This window comes from Myxocyprinus asiaticus, chromosome 2 (genome assembly GCF_019703515.2).
Source record: "Myxocyprinus asiaticus isolate MX2 ecotype Aquarium Trade chromosome 2, UBuf_Myxa_2, whole genome shotgun sequence".
NCBI classification, from domain to species: Eukaryota; Metazoa; Chordata; class Actinopteri; order Cypriniformes; family Catostomidae; genus Myxocyprinus; species Myxocyprinus asiaticus.
Window position 1 is genome coordinate 64,953,209 of NC_059345.1, and position 21,814 is coordinate 64,975,022.

General features: G+C 38.3%; 2 protein-coding genes across 5 annotated transcripts in view; both read left to right on the forward strand.

Annotated features, from left to right (window-relative positions):
* LOC127456030 (hepatocyte growth factor activator-like) overlaps positions 1 to 17,345 on the forward strand; it is a 28,583-nt gene extending 11,238 nt beyond the window's left edge. For 2 of the 4 annotated variants that reach the window (XM_051724322.1, XM_051724330.1), the window contains 7 exons: positions 8,523 to 8,697; positions 9,063 to 9,160; positions 10,098 to 10,338; positions 10,720 to 10,859; positions 14,638 to 14,778; positions 15,265 to 15,407; positions 16,689 to 17,345. In XM_051724322.1, coding sequence (XP_051580282.1) covers positions 8,523 to 8,697; positions 9,063 to 9,160; positions 10,098 to 10,338; positions 10,720 to 10,859; positions 14,638 to 14,778; positions 15,265 to 15,407; positions 16,689 to 16,883 — 1,133 coding nt within the window. In that variant the 3' untranslated portion in view covers positions 16,884 to 17,345. The remainder of the gene's footprint in view (positions 1 to 8,522; positions 8,698 to 9,062; positions 9,161 to 10,097; positions 10,339 to 10,719; positions 10,860 to 14,637; positions 14,779 to 15,264; positions 15,408 to 16,688) is intronic. The other 2 variants (XM_051724313.1, XM_051724339.1) reach the window with 2 other exon arrangements.
* Positions 17,346 to 18,228: 883 nt separating this feature from the next.
* dok7a (docking protein 7a) overlaps positions 18,229 to 21,814 on the forward strand; it is a 50,504-nt gene continuing 46,918 nt past the window's right edge. Inside the window, exons 1-2 of the mRNA XM_051724288.1 lie at positions 18,229 to 18,310; positions 18,417 to 18,462. Coding sequence (XP_051580248.1) covers positions 18,257 to 18,310; positions 18,417 to 18,462 — 100 coding nt within the window. The 5' untranslated portion in view covers positions 18,229 to 18,256. The remainder of the gene's footprint in view (positions 18,311 to 18,416; positions 18,463 to 21,814) is intronic.

A 21,814-nucleotide genomic window follows, 5' to 3' on the forward strand; every position in this document is an offset into this window, starting at 1 on the left:
GGATTTACAACTATATATTCAGGATTTATGACTATATATTCAGATTCATAACTATATATTCAGATTCATAACTATTTATTCAGATTCATAACTATATATTCAGGATTTACAACTATATATTCCGATTCATAACTATATATTAAGGATTTACAACTATATATTCAGGATTTATAACTATCTATTCAGATTCATAACTATATATTCAGGATATATAATGATATATTCAGATTCATAACTATATATTCAGATTCATAACTATATATTCAGGATTTATAACTATATATTCAGATTCATAACTATATATTCAGGATTTACAACTATATATTCAGGATTTATGACTATATATTCAGATTCATAACTATCTATTCAGATTCATAACTATATATTCAGGATATATAATGATATATTCAGATTCATAACTATATATTCAGATTCATAACTATATATTCAGGATTTACAACTATATATTCAGGATTTATGACTATATATTCAGATTCATAACTATATATTCAGATTCATAACTATATATTCATAACTATATATTCAGATTCATAACTATATATTCAGATTCATAACTATATATTAAGGATTTATAACTATATATTCAGGATTTACAACTATATATTCCGATTCATAACTATATATTAAGGATTTACAACTATATATTCAGGATTTATAACTATATATTCAGGATATATAACGATATATTCAGATTCATAACTATCTATTCAGATTCATAACTATATATTCAGGATATATAACGATATATTCAGATTCATAACTATATATTCAGATTCATAACTATATATTCAGGATTAATAACTATATATTCAGATTCATAACTATATATTCAGATTCATAACTATATATTCAGGATATATTCTGATGATCTCCTGGGATTTTCATGCACAGAAGTCTCTGGAATTTACTCAGAATGGTGCCAAAAGCAAAAAAACATCCAGTGAATGAGAGTTCTGTGGATGGAAACACCTTGTTGATGAGAGAGGTCAACAGAGAGTGGCCAGAATAGTTCGAACTGACAAAGTCTACGGTAACTCAGATAACCGTCCTGTACAATTGTGGTGAGAAGAATAGCATCTCAGAATGTTACCGAGATGACGGTTTGCGCTGTTTTGGCAGCCCGAGGAGTACCTACACAATATTAGGCAGGTGGTTTTAATGTTGTGGCTGATCGGTGTATACTGGGGGTGTGCAGTGGAGACATTATCTGTATTTGTATCTGTATTTGTTCATATGCCGAAATGATCTGTATCTGTCTCTGTATTCGGATAGAACCGGGTGTGGGCGGGGCTTAAACCGGAAGTGTGTCAAAACTAAATGAAACATTTTTAAGTATTACTCTTACATTTATAGTTTCTATTAATACAATATGCCTTGTATATGCCTTTTCATAATAATAGCCTAATAATAATAATAATAATAATAATATACAATTATTATTTAAAAAATATTATTTTATTCTTTTTTTTCTTACCAGATGAAGATGAATTTGTAGGCTACATTAACTGTGGAATTTGTTGTGGTTTCTCCTGGTATTTCAGATATTAATATCTGCATGAAACAGAATTTTCATTTGTCTGTGCATGTATAACAACATTATTCAGGAGGCAAGAGGTGTCAATTAAAATGTGAAATGTCAAGCACACATTTTGCAGTGAATAATAAATACAAATTCAAACATGAAAAGAAATTAAAATTAAATCAGTATAGCCTAAAAACAGTTGAAAGTCCCGTAAGTCTATCAGGAATTTTTAAGGCAGGACAGCATTATTTAGTTATATAATAATAATAATAATAATAATAATAATAATAATAATGTTACATTTATACCAGCCTTACCAGAGTTCAAGAACACTTAACATTTTCAAATTTAGCACAGTTTAAAGAAGAAGAAAAAAAAGACGGAGCATGTTTCAATTTCTTCGTTTTACATAAGGAGGAATATTCCTAATAGATGAATAATCTATGAAGCATTTAAACCTTTATGGAGCATTTTAACTTTTTTCGGAATAAATTCATAACCAGTTAATTACCTAATCGCTGATGTGAATATAAATGTGGTCTACTTTAAGAATGGATAGACGAGCTCCAACGTTAAATCACTTCAGGTCAGGAATTTAACATCATGCTCAGGTTTAGGCTATAAATACATACATGAGAATCACATGTGAATTGTGTACAAAATTATGTACAAAATATGGTAGTTGTAAGTGTATTATGACAGGATTTATTCACTTCTTTTTATGGAGTTTTGACAGAAATAATCTTTCCAGGAGCACAGTGGAATTAAAGTGCTCTGGTCATGTGACTACATAATATATATTCAGATTCATAACTATATATTTAGGATTTACAACTATATTTTCTGATTTACAATTATATATTTAGATGTATAATATATTCAGGATTTATAACTATATATTCAGATGTGCAAATATATTTTCTGTTTTATAACTAAATATTTGGATTTGCAATTATATATTCTGATTTATAATTAGATATTCACATTCACATCTAGATATTAAGATTTACAACTATATATTCAGATTTACAATTATATATTCAGACTTATAATATATTCATGATTTATAACTATATATTCAGATTAACAACTATAAATTCAGGATTTTTATATTCAGATTTACAATTACATATATATTCAGTATTTATGACTATATATTCAAATGAGCAATTATATATTCTGATTTATAAATATATATTTGGATTTACAACAAAATATTTAGGATTTATAACTATATAGTCTGATTAACAACTTTTTTCAGACTTATAACAATATATTCAGGATTTATAACTAAATAGTCTGATTTACAACTATACATTCAGACTTGCAATATATTCAGGATTTATAACCATGAATTCAGATTTTCAAATATATTTTCTGTTTTATAATTCTGTATTTAGATTTATAATTATATGTACTAATTTACAATAAGATATTCGGATTCTCAACTAGATATTAAGATCTAGAGTATATATATTCGGATTTACAATTATATATTCAGACTTATAATATATCCAAGATTTATAACTATATATTCGGATTAACAACTATAAATTCAAATTTACAATTACATTTATATTCATGTCATGGGTCTGGTGAGTTCGCCGGTCTGTTTTGTTTGTTTTGTCATTTTCTCTCCCTCATGTCTCACCGGCGCGGCCGGCATGCATGATCGATATTTCCATGGGAGCATTGATTGTTCCCGGGGGAACACTGATCATGCCACTGAGTAGCGTGCTGAGCAACACCTGTTCTCCTCTAATTCACTCCCTCCTTTAAGCCCGTTGTGTTCTCAGTATCTTTGCTAGATTGTTGTTTGATGTTGAGTACTAACCTCACTCTCTCTGCCTAGTTGGTCCTGTCTCGTGTATCTGTTGGTTGCCCACGTGTCGGGTGTGTGGTTGCCTTCCAGTTTTGCTCCATGTCAGCTGGTCTTTCACGGAGGATACCTCGTCTCTGCTTGTGTGTCGGGAGTTAAGTTCGCCCATCTCTGCTGGCCGTTGTTCTGCACCTCACTTAGCTTCAGTGGAGGATTCTACAAATCTGTTCCTGACTTTCACAATGCACACAATCATCCTACGAACACACTCGTCATGGATTGCTCCTTGCACGGCCACGGTGCGCACACTATCTGAGATCGCTTCCTGCTGCTGCAGCTGGTGCCGGGATCTTCGACATTCCACAACCCAGTGACTACCCATATTTGTTGTTAATAAATCCTTTAAACTGTTCCTCTGCTCTTGGGTCTGTTTGTCTCACTATTGCTCATACAGAACAATCTACCCAAGTATGGACCCAGCGTAGGAATCCACTCTTTGCTCCACCCTCTCTCAGCAGGATCAAATCTCTGCTTTGAACCGGCTCTGAAGATGATGGCTTCGCTGCTTGCCGAGCTCTTCTCTTTTGTTCAGCAGCTCCGCCTATCTCCTGATGCTGGCCCCTGTCAGGAAGCTTCCTTATTGGCTCCGGTGGTTCCCCTGGCTCCTGGAGGCTTTGAAGCCTGTATTCCCCCTCCAGCCCCGTATTCAGGTGAGGCTGAATCCTGCAGCGCATTCCTTTTGCAGTGTTCCCTGTCCTTCAAGTTACAGCCCTCCACTTTTGGGTCAGATACTATGAAGGTGGCTTGTGTAATTACGCTCCTCACCATAAAAGACATCGCTCGTCGATAGGAAAGTACTGGTGAGCACAACACCTTTGGACAAAACCCCTGGACTTCGGACACAGCTGCAGTATGGATCTGCCTGTCACATGGTTTCTGCCTTGGTTGATTCCGGAGCCGATGGGAAATTTATGGATTTCTAATTGGCTTCTAAGTGGCGACTTCCTGTGGTCCAATTGTATAAACTGTCCAGTCTTGTGTTTCGTTGCAGGATGAGCCGGCAGACATATCCGGAGTACCGTTGACATACCCTGACTTGAGGGTGGTGTTCAGCCGGTCCCGCGCCGCAACCTTTCCTCCTTATTGCCCGACTGTGTTATTGAACTGCTTCCAGGCACTTCACCGCCTCTGGGATGGCTGTATTCGCTCTCGCCTCCCGAGAGGGAAGCCATGAACAGCTATATCAATGATTCTCTGACAGCCGGTCTCATCTGCCCTTCCTCTTTGCCGGCTGGTTTGGGGTTCTTCTTCGTGGAGAGGAAGGATGGCTAGCTTAGACCCTGTGTAGATTATCGGGGGCTGAATGACATCACAGTGTTGAATCACTATCCTTTGCCGTTGATGTCCTCAGGCTTCAAACTCTTGCAGGGAGCGTCCGTCTTTACGAAGTTAGACTTACGTAGCACTTATCACCTTGTCCGGATTAGGAAGGGGTATGAGTAGAAGACGGCTTTTAGCACCCATACGGGGCACTTTGAATACTTGGTTATGCCTTTCGGATTGTTCAACGCCCCGCCGTCTTCCAGGGACTCGTGAATGACGTGCTTAGAGACATGGTCGATCATTTTGTGTTTGTCTATCTTGATGATATTCTGATCTTCTCCCAGAATATCCAGGACCATATGCAGCACATCAGGCAGGTGCTTCAGCGACTGCTAGAGAATCAGCTGTTCATCAAGGCGGAGAAGTGCGCTTTTCACGCACAGTCGGTTCCATTCCTGGGGTTCATCATTTCGTCCCAGGAAGAGTGCATGGACCCGACTAAGGTTAGAGCCATCTCCGATTGGCCTACCCCAGATTCTCGCACGGCATTGCAGAGGTTTCTGGGGTTCGCTAATTTTAATCTGAGATTTATAAGGATCTACAGTCAGATCGCTGCACCTCTGATGGACCTCACCTCCACACGCACTGACTTTGGTTGGTCCCTGCGAGCTGAGGCCGCGTTTTCTAAATTAAAGGAGTGGTTTTCTACCGCAAACTTCCTCGTTACTCCTGATCCTGCAAGTCAGTTCGTGGTGGAGATGGATGCTTCTGAGATTGGTGTCGGAGCGGCGCTCTCCCACCAATGGAAAAATGCATCCGTGTGCTTTTTTTTCACACCGCTTAACACCAGCTGAACAGAATTACGATGTCGGCAACTGAGAACTATTGGCTGTCTGGTTGGCCTTGAGCGAGTGGCGTGATTAGTTATAGGGTTAGGGGGTACCTTTTGTGGTCTGGACAGATCATAAGAACCTAGAGTATATTCATTGCGCCAAACGCCTCAACTCTAGACAGGCTCACTGGGCACTATTTTTCATGCGATTCAACTTTGTTCTGTCTTATCACCCAGGATCTAAAAATTTTCAAGCCCGACTCTCTATCTCGATGTTTTGAGGTCGAGACCTCCACCGCCCCACCGGATACCATTGTACCCACCAATCGTACACCGTGCCCCCCGCCACGTGCCCAGCGGGCTGGTTATTTGTTCCGCGATCTGCCTGGACGCATGTCCTACAGTGGGGTCACTCATCCAACGTCTCTTGTCATCCAGGGGCGACTCGCACCCAGACACTCATTAGACCGCCATTCTGGTGGTCATCATTATCGCAAGACGTACGTCAGTTCATAGCAGCTTGCCCCATTTGTGCAACTAATAAGACATCCTGTGAACCCCCAGCCGGGCTCCTCCAACCGCTGCCTGTCCCTTCAAGACCCTGGTTGCACATAGCCATGGATTTCATAACTGGTCTCCCCCCTCCCATGGCAACACAGTCATTTTGATTGTAGTGGACCGATTTTCGAAGGCAGCTCATTTTATTCCCCTCCCCAAATTACCTTCAGCGAGGGAGATAGCTGTAGCAGTCATTAACAATGTCTTCCGCATGGGGGTGGGGGGGTTGGGGGGTGGGGGGTACTGTCACGGCTCTGGTGAGTTCACCAATTTGTTTTGTTTGCTTTGTAATTTTCTCTCCCTCGTGTCTTGCAGGCGCGGCCGGCATGCACGATTGGCATTTCCAAGGGAGCATTGATTGTTCCCAGGTTAACACTGATCATGCCACTGATTAGTGTGCCGAGCAACACCTGTTCTCCTCTAATTCACTCTCTCCTTAAGCCTGTCGTGTTCTCAGTATCTTTGCTAGATTGTTGTCTGCCAGTTGGTCCTGTCTCGTGTATCTGTTGGTTGCCCACACTCATCTTATGAACGCACATCACGGTTGCTCCACTATCGGAGATCGCTTCCTGCTGCTGGAGCCGGTGCCGGGATCTTTGACTTTCCACAACCCAGTGACTGCCCATATTTGTTGTTAATAAATCCTTTGAACTGTTCCTCTGTTCTTAGGTATGTTTGACTCACTATCGCTCATTACAATTCATAATTTATGACTATATATATTGAGATTTGAAATTATATATTCTGATTTCTAACTATATTTTCGGATGTATAATTATATATTCTGTACCAATTATATATATATATATATATATATATATATATATATATGTGTGTGTGTGTGTGTGTGTAAATGTTTTTTCCTGAAACATATATATTTACCAATACAGATTCTGATAAACAATTATGTTGTTTTCTGGATCTTCCATTTTCAAGCAGTTTCAGCAGGTTTTGCAATAAACCGGTATTACACTAAAATTTTAATGAACCGACAGTGGTTGAATTTTGCGCCTGGGAGCAGGTGGTCATTTTTTGATCTCTGATTGGTGGATCCATGAAGGACCTCTCTTCAGGTGGATTGTGGGTAGTATAGTACTTAATCGGGTAGTCAGCCATTCCGCACGTTGACCAAATCTCGCGACTCGCGAGCACTGAATCGTCACTTGTAATAATCGAATAGGTTTATTTTCCTGATTTTTGCTTCAGGATAAAAGCAGCCATTTCACGCGTTTGGATGGAACACGAGTGAATGATTCGCCACCACATTGCAGGAGAAAAGGAAACATTCAAAGTAGTCTAGCTCAATGAAGTGTTTAATGTGAGCATTGGGAGGAAATCTGTAGCCAGCCACGGCCCATGCATTTTAAGTCTAGGCCTTCAGTGCGATTCATTCCATTAAGAAAACAGTTTCACAATGAATAAGACACCATAATCATACATTATGTGGCAGTCAACTAATAATACCAATTTAAATTTTTAAAACACGTCTATGCACGAAAGCCAGAACCAAGGAGGTTTAATACCAAGAAAAAGCTCTCTAATAATATTTGCGATTTAAATTTTGCTTGCAATAAATTTTGTTTCGTCAGGGTACACGGTTACTTTTCAAAACTTGATCCAACACTGAATGCTCAAGCAGCCTAATTTGCACTTAGAATACTCCTGATGTTGCTATAACAATGCAAAAAGCACTTACCAGTTTGCTTAAAATGAAAATCAGTCCTTTCCTGTTTAAATTAATCAATCGCACGATCATGCGGAACATCTTAGGTTTTAAATCCATAAGGATCTCTTTCTCAATGGCAATACCAGCAGTGATGACAGCCGACTCATCAGCAAGATCTTGCGCTCTTTGCTTTCAAATTACTTACATCACTTAAATAGTGATTGCTTGAATCAACATCAGCTAGAAGGCCTGGACTGGACTGGGACATATCCTAAAGACCACACCATGAATAGCATGTGAAGTATTAATACTAATAATTAATGAAAGCATTTGTAAATGTAATAAAAAAAAATGCATGAGCTCATTTATAAATCATTTATGAAAAAGCTTAATTACATTACAATTTAAGCATTCAAATGTCAATTAAAGAATAATCTGTTAATCATTATATAACATTTGTTAAAATAGTTTATAGATGTTAAAAAGCTAAAATAAGCAAAGCCATTTATGAATGAAAGCGTAATAACATCTGTAAGTATTTGGATTTACAGTAACTAATGATCTGTTAAGCATTATGTAATGTTTGTAAATGATTTATTAATGAAAGTGTTCATTGAAGTGTTACCATATAAACACACACACACACACACACACACACACACACACAAATTCAATTCAAATTCACAGTGGAATTTAAAATACATTCTCCAATTCTGATTGACACTCAAGCATAATGCAAACACAGTGTAATAACCTTATGTGTGTGTGTGTGTGTGGTCAGAGCCAGAAGAGCAGTGTTACCATGATTCAGGTGTACAGTACCGCGGTATCGCTAATGCCACAGTGTCTGCATCATCCTGCCTTCCCTGGAACTCTGATCTGCTCTTCAGTGAACTGACAGTAGAGACAGTAGACAGCGCATCCCTCAGGGGGCTCGGAGAACACGCTTTCTGCAGGTCACTGCTTACTTATTTTTATCATGCTTTTCCTATATTTTTCATACGTTTCTTTACTTCTAGAATCAGAAGTCACTTTCATTGTGAAGAAGGTTGCAGCCCACAGTTATACTAATGAACTATATTACTCGGTGGAAGATTTGTTCATTCGAATTGTTATGATTATTAAATGTAACTATTTATTGAACATTGGTGTATTTGATTACATTGCTGTTGCTAAAAGCATTAAACTACTTGAGGCTGTGCGTTAGAGTGAGTTATTCAAGGTTAAGGGGATTTATATCGTAATGTATTATTTTGCTTTATAAGGAAACTTTGATGTTGTCTTTGCGATGCTGTTTGAATGACTTAGTGTAATTTGGCAGGAATCCAGATCATGATAAACTGCCGTGGTGTTACACAATGACAGACAGAGCCATTTCCTGGGAGTACTGTGACATCCCACGCTGCTTCAAACACCAGTGTTAGTACAACTCCACAAATCCACAAACACACACACACTTCTCATCCTTCAGGTTCTCCTGAACTCAAAAACAATAATAAGTGAGAAAGCTATTGTGCAAATTCTGCAGAATTCTCACTTGCTCAAAGTGACTTTTCCAGGAGTGGGAATTAATACAGAGTTGCTCAAGGCACTAGATTTATTTGTCATGAACAATTGACATCATACTCCTGGAATGTCATGAGCATGTTATGGATGTTATCATGGCAGCAATATGAGCTACCCTGATGCTAGCACAGACATGCTAGAGCAGCAGGACAGTTTTCGAGTCTTCATTCTGACATTTTATTTATATGAGATGCAAGGGTTTAGATTTGGCTTGAACACTGGGGGGGTTACAGCGTGAAGCATTTACATGTTTCCACTGATCATGGTATAAATCATGGGGATGTTGTACTTGCTTGTTTTGATTATTGGGGGGGTTACCTCCCCCCTACCCCCCCTGGAATCTACGACCCTGATGAGATGGACAGTTAGATACAGTATCACAATTTAGATTCAGTGGATGTGCCATTTTACAGTAGAAACATTTTAGTACATTAAAGATGAACTCAGGGTTATTCCACGCTTTAGCCCAGTTGTACCGTAATAATTATGTTTGCCTTAGGAAACACTACTTATTAATGCCTGGGTCCAGTGACATGCCATTTACTTTAGGAAGATTTGTAAACGTAGTAAACTAAGAGTGACCCAAATACTGCATGCTTGTATTGTGTATACATATTGAATGACAACTGACGTTCTTATTGCAAGTTAAGGGTTTTGACAGTATTTGACTTGTGTCTTTAGTGCTGAGGTGACATTTACTAAGACAAAACCTTTGTCATACTGTGTTTTAAGTTATAGAAAATGTAATATTTGACTCAGATTATTTGACTCTTCCTCTGTTTTCTCTCAGCCACCCGAAGAGGCCCTGTTGGACCCTTGCCATCGCGCCCATCCCGCACTCCTGGCAAAACACCAGTGTGTGGTAAGAAGCATGACAAGCGGGTGAGTCGAGGGCGTATCCTTGGTGGGACATCTGCACTGCCCGGAGCTCACCCCTGGATGGCAGCGTTGTACATCGGTGAAGAGTTCTGTGCGGGCAGCCTAGTTTCCTCCTGCTGGGTCCTGTCAGCGGCTCACTGCTTTTTGCGCAAGTATGTGTGTGTTTAAAAAAACAAAAAACAACCACATTGATATGATGAAATATGAGACATCATTCAGCTTATTTGTGCTGCAGGATTTAGAACAGCTTAAAAAAAATTATAAAATAACATTAATGTTATGTTATATAATGACATTAAAATGACATTTCTATTTAGACTTTATAACTTATGAAAAACTTTGTTGTAACAGTACTACAAAACTTTAAATTTAGACTTTACATTTTTACTTTAATTTTAATACATAATTGTATTATATATATGAATTCATATTTATAATCTTTGCATAAATGCATATTTATAAAATTATATTTATAAATGTATTTCATTTATACAACTATGTAACTGCAGAAAACTTTCTTTTTTGTTTCTCAGTCCATCAGTGTCACAGATTCGAGTTGTTCTTGGCCAACATTTCTTCAACGACACAGGCCCGAACACCAGGACGTTTGGTGTTGAGAATTACGTTTTGTATGACCACTATACTCTGTTCCAGCCAACTGTACATGACATTGGTGGGTTTAGACTCCAAACACTTGAACATCTTTACAAACTCACAGGAAATTTCACATTATCTACAGACGCTCCTGATAAATTTTGTCCAGTTCTGCCTATAGGGAGCGCTATAACAAAAAAAAAACAAACATAAAATTTCACAATTCCCAACCATTTCATCAGTGAATAAGTTCCGGCATGAAACTCTTAATGGTGCAAGCTAATAGGTTCTTTGAACATGTTATCTGTTAGCCAATCGGCTCGCTCACATGTGATATGTTAAGCCAATTGGCTCACATGGTGTCAGCTGATAGGTCCTTTGACATGTAATCTAGTAGCCAATAAACTTGCATGCTCTCTCTTTGCCTAACAATTACATTTGCTCAGTTTTCAAGTAAGCTGGTGCGAGAGTTTTCACGGAAACCCTCCTCCACCCCAGCACCACTGGTCTAAATCTGCTTCATGGGGATTGTATTTATGCCTAATTGTGCATATGCATATTTGGTCTCCTAAAGTGATGCTCCGGTCATTTTTACAGCTGGTACTGATCACTGATCTTCTTGTCACCTGATCGGCTGATACCGATCATTTCACTTTTTATCAGGATCTCTGTCATAACTGGCTATACAGTATGAAAGCTTTCTGCACAATTTAATTTTCCTCTTCCCAGTAATATCACTTTGCCTAGTTTTTGCTTTTTTTTTTTTTTAAATAAGACTTTAAAACAAGTATAGGCTAACAAAATATTCTCTATATTAAGATGAATAGCCCTATAAAATATGAGACATATCAAAATTAAGACAAACTGATAACCCATAGGTGCAGTTAAACTTAATGTGACATTTTTGGTGATTGATTCATTGTCATCATTTCATATAATTGTTATTATTCCTTACTGAGAAGACTGAGAAGTGATGGGGTGGCCGATCGATCGGGACATCCCTAGTCTCCTAACCTTTGGAAGTTTTCAGTGGACACTTTTTTTTGGGACTTTTGCTTCTCTGTTTCCTTCAGTTGCTCTGATTTGCATTAAGCAAACCTGGTAATAGGCAAACAAAAATCAGTGACTCTAACTAAATGTTCAGAGTGGAGAAAAAAATTATGATTATTTTCACCAAGGGGAATTAATTGGGTGGAACCAATTGTGGGATGGGATTTAGACCATGTTCCACTAATGACCTCTGACATAGGTTAAGGAGTGTCTGTACACACAAACACAATGACACTAACACCACACACATCACTCTTTCATGTTGACAGTTAAGGTCTTATTGTGTCTCTGCTGCACATCATTAAGTGAAAACCCTCAGGAAAATGTGCTTTTTAAAGATTCATAGGAAATCTAAAAAAACAACAAAAAAAACCAGTTCTGTCGGAGACATGGGCTGGTGGGTAGTGCACATGCTCTGACATGCTGCGTGGTGGAACCTGTGCTGGCGACCTTTTAAATCCAGCTTGTGTTGTTTTCCGACCCCCCAAGTGGTGCTTGGCTGTGCTAAAGGAATAGTTCACCCCAAAATTCAAATGTTCTCATCATTATTCACCCTCATGTCACCCCAGATGTGTTTGACTTTCTTTCTTCTGCTGAACACAAATTGAGATTTTTAGAAGAATATCTCCACTCTGTAGGTTTATACAATGCAAGTCAACAGGGTCCAAAACTTTGAAGATCAAAAAAGCACATAAAGGCAGCAGTGGTTAAATCTATATCTTTAGAAGCGATTGGTCACCAAAAACAAAAGAAGAAGAACTCTCAGGAGACAAGAGTGTTTAGGAGGGCTGTTTGAAAGTGGAGATTTACAGTAATGAAGTACTTAAATATTTATATGTTTCTCACCCACACCTATCATATCGCTTCTAAAGATATAGATTTAACCACTGGAGTCATATGGATTACTTTTATGCTGGTGGTGAGGGATGCTGGCTGAAGATCCCTGACCACACCCTCCACAGTTTTAGCACGTTTTAGCACAATGTGTGGACTTTTCAGACAGTCCCTTACTTACCGTAAGCAAAATTTCCAACGAATATCAAGGTTAAATAAACAATCTTGAATGATTTTGTTGTGACGCCATCAGATCGGCTAAAATACAGGTCAAATCATGTCCTGTATTGATTCGATACAAGACGCATAAATTCATCTTTAAATATGGGAAGATCCCCTATTTTATGGGACAGGTGGGAACCCTATCCCCAAGTCTCCCTCAAGTCTGTGTATTGGGCTTGGGAGCTTCAGTAGCCGCGTTTCCACTATCGGGCCAAATGAGGGTGTGCTAGTGCATGCCACGGCCAGTTGCGTTCCCACTGTCACTTCCGGGTCTTCATTGTGCCTCCTTAGGGGCTTTCTCTGGGCCAATGGCCATTGGCCTGGTGATTACCCTTGGGCCAGACAAGGCCAACCAGGGATTAAGGCGTGTTCAATGCCATAGGCAGAGTTTCGCCAAACTTCCCAGGTTGTGTATCCAGCAGACGATGGTACAGGTTCAGGGAAAAAACTAAAATTAAATACGGGCACAGTACAAATCTGTTAAAAGAACCAATGGACAAAGCAATGTCCAAAGAATTTACTTTCCATGGTTTGGAAAACTTTCATAGACGGTGTGCTGGGACATCGTCCCACTCATGACACCATGGCAGTTACAGTCGGTGAGTTGTCAACGCTAACTTATCTTACTGTTTACATTCAAAATAAACTCAATATTCTAGATAACTAGATAACATGAATCCTCAGCTTGAGCTTCTCTCTTACTTGTGGTTTGTGATGGAGTTAATTTTTGTTATTTTTGTTATTTTTAATTTTAGCGCAGATCGATTTTGGTCTTGCGGCTCGAGGTCCGATGCTATTGGCCCCTGATGGCCAGTTGATAGCCCTGGCTTACTCTGGCCCGATAGTGGAACAGTGGCTATTGGAAGTCTACATTGTTTAAGGCTGTCGATTAATGCCTACACAATTAATCACTCCACCGTAAGGAATTATCCTACCAACAGAGCGATTCAAGCCTAATTAAAGTCTCAGTCAGCAGGGGGCAGTAAGCGCAGCTCCAGCTGTACAGGCAACAAACATGACAGCTGTTCAAAAACAGCTAAATGGAGAAGAGTGCAAGGGGCTTTAGATGCATTTTTTAAAGTTTCATACTACATTTAACTTGACACAGCGTTCTAAAAACACAGTTTAGGGCTAGAGATGCTGAAAACCAGTGAAACGCGATGCAAGTGAGATGCACCAAAAGTATTCATCTGATGCATATGTAAGGAGGGAGCGCAAAAACGCATCCTGTGAGAACATCTCTTAAGTCTACCTTGGACAGATAGATGTACTTGCCAAGTGGATCGCTGTGGACTGTAGGCTAGTGATAGTCTTATGGCATGGCCAGTAATATGGAAACTAGTCTTCCACAATAATGTAATGCCTTTTGAATTATCAGAATTATTATATGTATCATTATTTTTATTATTATATATTGAATTATCTTTATTTGGGGGCCCTTTTAAGCAAATATTAATATATGCGATTAATTAATTGTGATTCATTAATCGGCATACCAAGAAAACCTTTTAAACGATGGGCAGCCCTATTTTTCTATTATTATTATTTTATTTATTTTTTTAATCTGGTTGCCTAGACAAGAAGCACAACTCGGATCCCTCTTGAGGACAAATGTTTTGGAACCCTGTTCACTCCTGCATTTACTGCTGACCACTTTTGAATCGTCATTAACAGACCAGGTGTACATGGGGTCTAAGTGTTTGTGTGTTGTGTTACATGTCTGCGTGTGTGTAATAATAGTCGTTTTATAGCCTTAGTGAAGCTGAAGAAGAAAAATGGACGCTGTGCTAAGAAAACACAGTTCATCCGGCCGATCTGTCTGCCAGGGAATGACACGGTGTTTCCGGATCATTCCTGCTGTAAAATCACTGGCTGGGGACATATGCATGAGAGTAAGTACATACACACATAAACAGATTTTAGTGTGCTAAAATCACGAATTTACATTATTTACCATATAACAGGTTATTTTGGCGTAACATTGTTATGACTACGATGTTGTAATATTAGATAGAACTTTTCACAGAAAACGTAAGCGATTATATCACACAAAAATCACATTAACAAGTGTAATGTTTATGTCTTGATACTATACTTTTGAAAGTTTTTGGACTGGCTCCATTCACTTCCATTGTAAGCCCCTAACAGTAACCACAATATTTGCTTCTCTTTTTTTAATAAACGAGGGATGAGTCAAAAGTAATTTTTGTATTAATCTACATTATGTCACATATGCTGTCAATTATGCTTAACTTGTATTGATCCTTGGACATTAAGTCATGACACAGAACTACAATGTAACAATGAGTCTAAAAATGTATTACTCTCTGCATTAAATGTGAATTTATCTTGTGTGTGTGTGTGTGTGTGTGTTCAAGAGGCAAACTCATATTCTCACCTGCAAGAGGGTGTTGTGAAGATTATTCCGTTTGAGCGCTGTTCATCTCCAGAGGTGTATGGAGCAGATGTAAGGTCTGGCATGCTGTGTGCAGGAAGTGACTCCTGTGTGGACGCCTGCCAGGTAAGATGATTTTAATACATTGGGCAGCAAATATTGTAATAAATGTGGCCTCTGAGAAACAACAGGGTATCAAGGGGCTGTTTTCTGGCCTGAAAAGCCCTATCCTCCATTGGGCTGCATTTAAATTTTTAGGCCTTTTTTTGCTTTACTGGGGACATCTGTACGATAAAAACTATGCTTGTTTAACCCGTAACTCTGCAGACCCGCCAGCAGATCTGTGGGTGGGGCCAGGAGTGTGTAATACATTTTGGATGCATAAATAGTAGTGCTGTCACTCGATAATTTTTTTAATCGCGATTAATCGCAGATTTTGAAAGTGCTGAAATTTGACTCTATATATTCTTCTTTTCCTGTCAAAATGCATTTATTTCCTTCTTAGGAAAGAAAACAAAACAATGTGTAACAATATAATGCTTTATTAACATTTTCCAAACAAAGTCTGCCACAGTATACAGATAGAAATGCTCTAAAATATCACCAATTCAAGTAACATTAAATGTTTCCCAAAGTCTACGTGGAAGTTTGACTAATTAAAAGAACTAGTCCCCACATAGGTTGCATATTCATTGCAATGGGCATTAAATCTCTTAAACTTTAATCCTCCACAATATTAATCGTCCGGTAGACTGTGGCTATCTGCTTTGCTACAGCAGTCGTGGAGCTGCATTCAGGATTCACATCAGGGCGTCAATGCCGCTTTGAACTCAAACATCTCAGTCTGCGTTTTGGTGATAGTTACAGAGGCCACAAAGTAGTTGATTTCTGTCACAAGTCCCATCTGGGCTTATTTTGTACAAGAAATAGCATTAAGAGGTCCTTTCTCCATCATTTTATCGCTGACACGGCTGTTGTTTGTGTCTTTTTGGTGTGCGCATCTGTGTAATGAGTCCAGGAGGACACATCGACGCATCAAAAAGGTTCCGCCCTGGTCCAATCAGTGTTAGTGCTGGTTTATGCTTTATTAACGGTAAATGGGTTAATCGCAATTAAGAAAAATGAACGTGTCAAACTCTTTTAATGAATCGCATGCGTTAACACGTTTATTTTGACAGCTCTGATAGATAGTCATATGTGGTACCATTTGAAAGCTTTTCACAGACCTCCATCACTTTTGCATTTGTGTTATGTAAAATAAGACAAGATAAGATATGAAATCCAGTATGCAGTCCATTTCAAAGTCCAAACACTTTATCTGTTGATCTGACCATCAGCATGCCTCATAAGAGAAACACTGTGTATGTTTGTGTGTGTGTGTGTGTGTGTGTGTGTGTGTGTGTGCAGGGAGACTCCGGTGGTCCTTTAGCGTGCGAGTGTGACGGTGTGAGTTTCCTCTATGGCATCATCAGTTGGGGGGACGGATGTGGACGGACAGGAAAACCGGGTGTCTACACTCTAGTGCCCAAATACGTTGACTGGATAAACAGCGTCCTTAAATCACCCAAAAAAAAAACCAACAAAAACAAACACATTGGCTAACAGAACACTGGCAAAACATTGTGTTGGGAAGCAACGCCAAGGATAACCAGTAAAACTGTAAATGTTTTATTATTTGTTAGGTCACACTTTAAATTACAGTGTTCTGTGTAATTAGTGTGTAAGTAATACTATGAACATGTACTTATTATGTAATTATTTTGTGGATCTGCTTGTAATTACATGTTTATTGCTATTGTATGTATATCAACATGCAATATTTGTGACATCTTCACTGTAATGTAAAGTATTATCATGTATTATTTGTTTTTTGTTTTTTTGCATTTCAATAAATTATGATTTTTACATTTTATTTTTAAGATGACTGTGATGTAACTGTATCTTTTAACTATTCTATGCATTCTTAATAAAAAAAGAAACACATTGTTTAGATGGTGTTTGAGGTGAATTGCACGAAGCCTGCCAAGGTTTAAAATGATAAATTATATTTTACATAAAGAAAATGCAGCCATTTTACAGCCAAAAAAAGGAAAAATATTTAAAATGCATACATCTTAAAAATAGGCTCATATCTCTCTCTCTCTCTCTCTCTCTCTCTCTCTCTCTCTCTCTCTCTCTCTCTATATATATATATATATTACATTAATTTCATTAAAAAATTCCATTAAATTAAATGGTGTAATCAAATTAAATTAATAAAATATTTACACTTTTTATCTCATGTTGTTTCAGATAACTCAATTAAAGGTCATGGAAATGTGTTAGAAACTGAAATTCATAAATCTTTTCTCCTCAATTTTCTTGCATAAAAATAATAAAATATTCAAAATGTAAACTATTTTTACATCCTGGTAATATTTGTTGTTTATTCTGATTTTAATCAAATAAGTGTGTTTTGATAGGATAATAATAACGTCAATGAGACCGGACTATACAATCAAACTTTAAAGTAAATAATCCAGATGCAGTATGGTAATAACAATCACAGGAAATTGTGTTTATTTAATTAATTATTTAAACGATGTCAAAATGCATGACCAAATAAATAAATTAATACAGTATTTTATTTTATTTTTTTCTCTATTTCTAACTCAGTGAATCTGTGATGATCAAATTTATGCGACTAGCAATGTAATTTAATTATATTTTAATAAAACATGACCCCATATATATTTAATATGTATAGAACTCATACAATGGACAGTATGCATGTAAGGGTTAATTATATTTGACCTACAATAACTATTCAACAACTAACCCACTGACCTTTGACTGACCCCTGACATATGTGGTCAGTGAGGGGTGTCAAAGCGCGCGCGCGCGTGTGTGTGTGTGTGTGTCAGCGGGATCGCGAGCTCAAGAGTTATTTTGAAAGTGATCCGCGCTGGGGCGCGCGCAGCTGTCATGAGGGGAAGATGAGCGATACCGTAATCGCTGAGGGAGCCGTTAAAATCAGAGACGGTAAAAAAGTACGGGAACTTCACGCTTGTGCATGTGCGATAATGAATGACCGTGTGTTTAGAGCGGTTCACGCGTGAATGTGTGTGAAAGTTTGATTTGATTTCTCTGTTGCAGTGGAAGAGTCGCTGGCTCGTTCTGCGCAAACCCTCACCGGTGGCAGGTCTGTACAAAGTGATTACTTCTTTTTACACCACGAATAGAACAGAATAGAAATGTGTTATCATAATGAGCTTTTCATTTCTTTCTTTAAAATTACTATTGGTGAAACCTAATGTTGGTCAAATTAACAATATTTTTGACCCGTATAAAACCAGGTAATTTTAGGTTAAATCTAGGTTAAATCTAGGATGACAAAACATCCTAGATCTATTATGCAGTATCTTTATAAACTTATCAGAGGCGTAGCACCAAATTTTGGGCCATGGGCACCCTGACCAATTTGGGGTTTTAGATGGATATTTAACAGTGTTAATTCATAAATAATATATAACTTTTTTTATTTTCAAACGCAAATATTATTTGAATCAAGAAATACATTATGTTTTTTTTTAAAAAAGTCTACTATCAAAATAAATTATATGTGTACATTTATGAGTTTTCACCATAACATTTCTGAAATGAGAAGGGTGCCAGGTTGTTCGTTTTATCCTGAGACATTTCTGCTCTCAGACAGTTTTAAAAAGTCTTAACTTGCTAACTGATATTTACACAGGGTCCAAAATTAACTTAAAATTAGGGATGTGAATTCTTGCGGATTTCCAGTAGTGATGGGAAGATCGGATCATTTTACTGACTTGAATCTTTGAGTCTCGTTCAGCAAAATGAACGAATCTTTATTCAAGTCATTTTCTTCATTTCGTTCATTTGAGCAGAATTTAATGAAAATGTTACATTTTCAACAGCCAAATCCCCCCAACACATCTACTTATGCAAACTTTGATTATAGTCCCAATAAGGAAAAATTGATAATGCAGCCAAGGACAAATTATGAGAAACAAATGATTAGTTCACCTCTGGAATCTTCTTGTCCGAGTCGTTCTTTTATCACAACGACTCGGACAAGAAGAATGTGCATAGCGTATACGGCTGTCATGTGACAAAAAAACGAACGACTCGGACCAGAAGACTCGAGAGGTGAACTAATCATTTCTGTTTCCTGTACAGCGCCTATGCGGTTTTCACGAAACAAACGAACGGAGGTTGCGCATTGCACATGCGCGGCCAACACAAAATGAACGAATCACTCTCTGAGACTACTCGTTCTTCTGAGTCACATAAATGATTCGTTCAAAATGAACGAATCGTTCATGAACGACCCATCATTAATTTCCAGATTCGATTTGATTCTGATTCACAAGCTCTCGATTCGATTATAATTTTGATTTGATTTTATATGGACTCATAGGTATAGTTTGGTTACAATATCCATTTAACTTAAATTTAAAGAAATTCTACCTGAGCTCTTGCTGTTAATTATGAAGGAACCTTCTAAATTCTAGGTACAATTTGAAAATAGTACTTTTACAAATTATATTTTGTCAGTTTTTCATCATTTTAGCTTTTGAAAAATGGTCAAATTCATAATATTTCATCAATAAATGTCTTGAAACTGCATTTATTATTTTGCTTATATATTTTTTACGTGCCTATTGTTTACATGCATAATTTGTTCTATTTACAATGATTTACACTGATACTCAGAACACATGCTAAATCGGTACTGTCTCTTTAAATAGACAACTGCATCTGAGCACAACAACAGGTGATTTTGTTCCTCACATTTTCTTTTGGTGGCTTAATGCAAGGAAAATTTCACATGTATCTCATGGAGTTCTGGAAAAAAAAAAACATTTAGGCATCAAAGATAAACATCTGATGGTAAATTTTACACTGAAGTAAAATATGTTTATACAGTAGATGCATGAGTAGCGGCAGACGTTGACAGTTTGATTTGAATTGTGCACGTCACTTTATTAAGCAAGCATCTGATTGTTGTTTACTGTTTAATGAAAACCATGTAATGATGCAGTAATAATGTTACCAACCTGTTGAATATTTCTGTTTTATTTTCTCGGCAAACGCAAAAAAACATTTCTCGCATTTGGCGCGTGCCAGTTGTTCATTGTGGACCATATTTACATGGATATCAAACAAATATTCACCTAAGCAGTTACGTTTACAGGTATGGCTCACTTTTCTTCTGTAAAAAACTCATAAATTGTCTACTACCTCCCGCTCATTCTCCACTCCTTTTTCTTTTGAATGTCAGATTTTGGATTCATTTCTGCAGAAAAATTAACGGAGCAATGTACATCATGACGTGTACTCAGATTGGACCGCACGCCGCTGATGGACCAGACCACTTTAGCTTTTGTTGAGGGGGGTGGGGGTCACTAACATGGGAGGACACAAGGCAGATTATAGGGGAACTACCCATTTTTACAAGTGGAAAACAGAGTCTTGCGATGTTTTATTCCAACCAACAGCATGTTATTAACATATATAAACTCAGCAAAAAAAGAAACGTCCTCTCACTTTCAACTGCTTTTATTTTCAGCAAACTTAACGTGTAAATATTTGTATGAACATAAAAAGATTCAACAACTAAGACATAAACTGAACAAGTTTCACAGACATGTGACTAACAAAAATGGAATAATGTGTCCCTGAACAAAAATCAAAAGTAACAGTCAGTATCTGGTGTGGCCACCAGCTGCATTAAGTACTGCAGCGCATCTCCTCCTCATGGACTGCACCAGATTTGCCAGTTCTTGTTGCGAGATGTTACCCCACACTTCCACCAAGGCCCTTGCAAGTTCCTGGACATTTCTGGTGGGAATGGCCCTAGCCCTCACCTTCCGATCAAACAGGTCCCAGACGTGCTCAATGGAATTGAGGTCCGGGCTCTTCGCTGGCCATGACAGAACACTGACATTCCTGTCTTGCAGGAAATCACGCACAGAACGAGCAGTATGGCTGGTGGCATTGTCATGCTGGAGGGTCATGTCAGGATGAGCCTGCAGGAAGGGTACCACATGAGGGAAGAGGATGTCTTCCCTGTAACGCACAGCGTTGATATTGCCTGCAATGACAACAAGCTCAGTCCGATGATGCTGTGACACACCGCCCCAGACCATGACGGACCCTCCACCTCCAACTCGATCCCGCTCCAGAGTACAGGCCTCTGTGTAACGCTCATTCCTTCGATGATAAATGCGAGTCCGACCATCACCCCTGGTGGGACAAAACCGCGACTCGTCAGTGAAGAGCACTTTTTGCCAGTCCTGTCTGGTCCGGTGAAGGTGGGTTTGTGCCCATAGGCGACGTTGTTGCCGGTGATGTCTGGTAAGGACCTGCCTTACAACAGGCCTACAAGCCCTCAGTCCAGCCTCTCTCAGCCTATTGCGGACAGTCTGAGCACTGATGGAGGGATTGTGCGTTCCTGGTGTAACTCAGGCAGTTGTTGTTGCCATCCTGTACCTGTCCCGCAGGTGTGATATTTGGATGTACTG